The sequence below is a fragment of the Artemia sp. Qi Xiang Cuo genome, chromosome 10 (genome assembly GCF_049724085.1).
Source record: "Artemia sp. Qi Xiang Cuo chromosome 10, ASM4972408v1, whole genome shotgun sequence".
NCBI lineage: Eukaryota > Metazoa > Arthropoda > Branchiopoda > Anostraca > Artemiidae > Artemia > Artemia sp. Qi Xiang Cuo.
In genome coordinates this window covers 27,720,771-27,726,517 of record NC_142803.1, presented here as the reverse complement: position 1 = coordinate 27,726,517, position 5,747 = coordinate 27,720,771, and the positions used below count along the sequence as shown (strand labels likewise).

The following is a 5,747-nucleotide window of genomic DNA, read 5'->3' as shown; positions in this document are numbered from 1 at the left end:
CCGCATAAGGATTCTCAACCTTCAATTACCGCCTCATTGAATCTATTCAATGCTGAAAATTTGATCTAATTCTCTATTTCTCAAATTTATTAATTATTCTATCAGGTCGCTCTCACTGCTGATTCTAGACTGGTCCTGATTCGTTAGCTCTAACCAGAAAAGAAAAGGAACATTTTCGATTTCGAAGCAATTCTATTGAATAATTATAACATATAACATGAAGAATATTAAGCATGTACAATTAGTAATAGTGTTTATTATCTTCGATATGTTTCACAAATGCACTTAAAGCACATTGAAGTCTATTCACATGTGCTATATCAACTTTTGCGGCGAAACATAATTGATCTTCTATTTTAAATTTGCTCAAGGATATCACATATCTTGCATATACTTCATCCCATTCCAGACAAAGCCGCGATCCTTTCGTAATTTCCACCGCAATGTTTGGTGCTCTTGTATTATTATCATCAACTCCACTATCAACTTCTAAGAGGGTAAACATTCCACTCATTATTACAAATATATATCCAAATAAGTAAATTCAAAACTGTTCTTCTCACTCCTTTGAATTCTATTCACAGACTAATAAAACTATAGCAAAAATCCTTTCCTTATATTCCCTCCGCCGCTAATATGTAACAAGCCCTCTGATTGGCTGAAAAGGAAACACGTGATCTAACTGTTTCCTGGAAACCCACAACATTTGCCTCAAGCAACAACAACAACATTATCCTGAAGGAAGTGCCATTGACCTGTCCCCATTTGACTCTATAATCCATCAAAGTGAGAAAGTTCCTGTTTTTTCATTCTCACTGACAAAAACAATAAAACTGACAAAGCTGTGAGAAAGTTTTTGTTTTTTCATTCTCACTGACAAAAACCATAAAAAGATCCAAAACAGTGAGAAAGTTCCTGTTTTTTCAAATTGTCACTGACAAACTCCATAAAACAGACAAAAATTACTGTTGACATCCATAAAAAACATCAAATAAATTGACCGACGCACATAACCGACCACAAAAACATCCATAAAAGTGACAAAATTCCTGTTTTTCAAGTGAGAAAAATACTGTTTTTCCATTCTCACTGACAAAAACCATAAACCACGTGGTTCTATGCCCATATTTGGTGCCCCCGTGGGAGTATAAGATAGCTCTCTACTATTAACTTACGCAATGAACTTCTATATTCGTATATTTCTATTACGTATATTAGGGGGTTCACCCCCTAGTCAATACCTCGCTCTTTACGCTAAAGTTCGAATGTTTTCTCCAATTCTTTAAGAATGACCTCTTAATCACAAAGGCCGTTATTTAGAATAAATAGCTCTTATGAAAGTAATAAAAAAACTTTAGTATAAAGAGCGAGGTATTGACTAGGAAGCGAACCCAATCATATACATAATAGTTTCTGTTCGTTTTAGGTTTTGATGCTGAAAAGTTTTCAGTTGAAAAGTCTTTCAGTTTAAAACTTTTTTTTTATTTTAATTTCTGATCGTTTTTTTAAATAATGCTGGGAAATCCAGCGCCCCCTCTACAGCAATTTCCCTTCCCCCATGGAAAGATCCCCCCATTTAACCCCCAATCTCCCCTACTACCAGAAAAGATCCACCCTGAAAACGTCTGTATACTTTCCAATAATCAATACTATATGTAAACATTGGGCAAAGTTCATAACTTGCAGCCCTTCCTCTGGGGACTGTGGGGGATTAATCATTAACAAAGACGTAGTTATTAGATTTTTTGACTCTGCTGTAAAACATGGCCATTTTAAAATCTTTAATAAGTGACTTTGGAAAAAAATTAACGTTGGAGGGGCCTAATTACCCTCCAATTTTGAGTCACTTAAAAAGAGCACTAGAACTTTTAATTTACATTCGAATGAGCCCTCCCGTGATATTCTAGGACCAGTGGGTCGTAACGATCACCCCTGAAAAAAAAAAAAATAAACACGCATCCGTGATCTTTCTTCTGGCACAAATACAAAATTCCACATTTTTTCAGATAGAAGCTTGAAGCCTCTACAGTAGGGTTTTATGATGTGCTGAATCTGATGGCGTAATTTTCATTAAGGTTCTGTGACTTTTATGGGGTGTTTCTCCTTTTTTTCGAAAATAAGGCAAATTTTTCAGGCGCGTAACTTTTAATGGGTAAGACTGAACTTGCTGAAACTTATATATATTAAATCAGCATAAAAATCTGATTCTTCTTATGTATCTATTGGTGTCAAAATTCCATTTTTTACAGTTTCGGTTACTATTGAGCCGGGTCGCTCCTTACTTACAGTTCGTTACCACGAACTGTTTGATTGTATTTAAGAACAGAGCCGTTTTCTAGGGTTGGCAGTGCTCGGGTAAAAATTAATTACAAAACTCCCTCCCGACTCAAATATAAGCAAAAAACCCGAATCAAAGTGAAAATTTTTATCAAAGTGGGCAACCCAGCAGCCACCCCTCAAGCCACCGCGTCCACGATGGGCCCCTTTGAACGGCTCTGTTTAAGAAAATTCATTAAAAATCGTCAAAGTAAATTGATTAAGAAACCAATTATGCTTTTAACATTGCAATTTTAGCTATAAAGTTATAAATCAGTGATCATAATTAGAATCCAGTTTTTAATTAATTCTTTGCAAAAATCAAACTGTCTAGTCTACTCTATGCGGATATCCAATTTTAATGACTTTCTGACTAATAATTTAAGAGCTAATTAAAAGCTTGAGAAAAGTTCATCCACTCTTTTTTATTTCAATTAAAGCATTGCCATAAAAAGACCTCATCGTAAAATAAATAACAATGATACTTGTAGATTCGTCATTAATATCTACCAATTTCCCCAATACATCAGAAGTAGTTTAATAGCGGCTAAGAAGCCTTCATTGTGTTATTTATTTCTTTTTTTTTCTCCTCGCCACTTCGTATGGGAAGAGCGGTCGAAGAAACTTATGAGTGGACTCATTCAACTGGAAACTACAGGTTCTAGGGCCCTTTTTATGAGTGAGTAGAGGATGACCACCCCCTTGCCCCTTTAGATACGTGGCCCCCGAACCCCCAAAAAAATATCTGATCAAAATGTTGATAAAACAATTTGTTCAAGGTAGTCGAAAGGTCCAATAAATATGCCCGTGAGATAAGGGCTGTAAATAATGTAAAGTACCAACCGTTTTAAACATAGGTTATACAATAGAAAAATGTGGCTTGTTTTTTGAATATGTGACCCCCCCCCCCAAAAAAAAATGAGGCCCAAAAATGCCAATTGACAATAGTTTGCTCGAAGCTTATGTCCTTAAGTCCTTAGGCTACGAGGACCTTAATGCAGAGGGGAAAGATGGAAACAAATATTGGCTCCCCGAAAACAAGCCTGAGAAAGAGCCAGAAAAGGTAAAGAAAAATTTGCCCCTGCCATTTGGAGGGGTGGTTATAGAAATTTTGGTGGAGACTCATTTGATTGGAAATTGAATGTTCTAATAAGCTTTTTAAGCAAAGTGATTTAAGGATAACTGGCCTCCTCTCGTGCCCTTCTCTTCTACTGCCATCAGTACTTCCAAGTTTTGAAACAGTTATTTTGTTCAGAAAAATTGGAAGGTCCGATAAGTATGCCTCCATGGATGAACATAACCCTAACAACTCCAGTGGAAATGGCCAAAGGTTATGTAAATGTGGAATTGTTAACAAATTGGATTTAGTAGACTAGCTCTTAGTGATAGCTCACTAGGTCAAGATTTGCCGAGTTTCATAAGGGTATAACCTGAAAACAAATACAAATAACCTAATAAATCAAACGACGCTATGTGAACTCGAGTTTTCATATTATCGTCAATGTCTCGGGAATGGCTTGGCGGATCAAGTTGAAACCTCCAGGCAGTTTGTGAGGGATTAAAAAAATGTCGAGTTTTTGACATGGGGAGGGAGGAGAGGTAGATCAAAAGTTCTTATGTGCATACAGATCGAAATAGCATATGTGTAATATCGGCAACGGATAGGGGGAATAAAACCAAAACTTTCAGGATACTGTTGAGGAGAGGGGGGGAGGTTAGACAGGAGGACTTAAAATCTTGTGTTGGAGGAGTGACGATGGGATATTTTTTCCTCTGATTCATAAAAGCGTTTTTGGTTGTAAGATAGTGCATATGCTATATCTCAGGATTTGCTTGAGATATTAAGTTTAAACTTTCAGGGAGTGTTAGGAGGGCCAAGTAGTCTCAAGTCTTGACTTGGGGCAAGGAAAGCTATACACCATTTTGTCGAATCAACTTAAATATTTTAAACTATACGGTCTTCTACGGAACCCATACTCTATTTACGGTTAAGTAACAAGGTAAATCAAAAACTGTATTTGCTGAGAAGTGATCAAAACAGCGTATCTGCAATGTCCTGGGAACAGCTTTGGGGATGAACATGAACCTTTCAGGGAGTGTTGTGGGAGGGGATTAGGGTAGCAGATCGAATTTAAAATGAACGGAATATATCAGAAGCAGGAGATTATTCTAGTGATTTTATGTTTCGTCTATCTTTTGAAAAATAAAAATAATACTGTTCAAAATACTTATCGTTATCAATAAAACCCAAATGAAACTTACCCATTTGGAAGGCTAGAGAGCAAGGGAGGTGTAACACTGATTATCTTTGATGTTTTGTTTTCTTCTTGTTTTTATTTGCTGTTTTTGTTCATGCTATCTCAAAATACAAATCGTTTTCAGTAAAGTACAAATGAAGCTTTAGCCTTAAGAAGCTCTAGAGAACATCATTTTTACTCTTGTTTGTGGTAAGTTATTTTAGTTCTAAGTTTGACTTGATTATTTATTTTGATTTCTGTTGGTTTTAGAATGTATTTGTTCAACGTAGCAGTATTTGTTATCTTCATGTTTACTGTGATTATTTATTTCAATTTATGTTCATTTTCGGTTTCATTTAATCATTCATAGAAATATCTGTTCGTTTTAAGTTGTAATTATTTTGGAATTTTATTTCTATTCATCTCTGGTTTTAACATGACTCTTTACTTTGCTTCGAATTTTTTGCTAAAAGGTCTTTTAAAAATTAATACAAAAAATAGACACTTTCTTTTTGCAATAGCAGATACCTACCAATTTATGAAACAATACGATGCACAATTATGTGTGACATTGCAAATGGCCTAATACGGCATATTAGGCCTTTTGCAAAGGGTAGTATAAAGATTTTAGATACGAGAGACTAGTTGTTTCAATATAACGGCGGTAGTAACAAAAACAAAAGCAGGAATGCATGGAAAAATTTAAAGAAGGCGAGGGAGGTCAAAAACAAAGCGGAAAATCCGCTAAGGTAAGAAATTTTAATATAAACGCTCTTTTTATTAATTTTTATCAATGACGCTATCTGTACATGCCATATGACAAGGAAAATGGCACTTGCTGGTGCAATTTCTGGCTGGGAAGGATAAAAAAGGGTGTTATTATAAGTTCCATGGTCAAAACGCTAGACTTGAAATCTTTTGTCCGTGAAAACAGGGGTTCGAATCCTGATGTTTTTGGTTCTGAACGGGGGTTGACTCTGTAAGCTCAGCCAAGTCCATCCGCTCTAAATGGGTACCTGGAGAAATACGGGGAAGGTAAGCAGTAAGATTGAGCGAAAGCACAGGATGGATGCCACCTCCTTCAATTGCATTTCCTGGATGAAGGCCTAGGAAACGGAGATCAGCACCGTCGGTAGGGACTATTAAAATCCAGTGCCGTATACTTTACCTATTTTCTTATAGGAGACTCTATAT

General features: G+C 36.0%; 1 protein-coding gene across 1 annotated transcript in view; it reads right to left on the bottom strand.

The window, feature by feature from the left end:
* Window positions 1–3,617: 3,617 nt before the first annotated feature.
* The window catches only part of LOC148947628 (uncharacterized), a 200,651-nt gene continuing 198,521 nt past the window's right edge, over window positions 3,618–5,747 (bottom strand). The window contains exon 19 of the mRNA XM_089095962.1: window positions 3,618–3,746. Coding sequence (XP_088952088.1) covers window positions 3,710–3,746 — 37 coding nt within the window. The 3' untranslated portion in view covers window positions 3,618–3,709. The remainder of the gene's footprint in view (window positions 3,747–5,747) is intronic.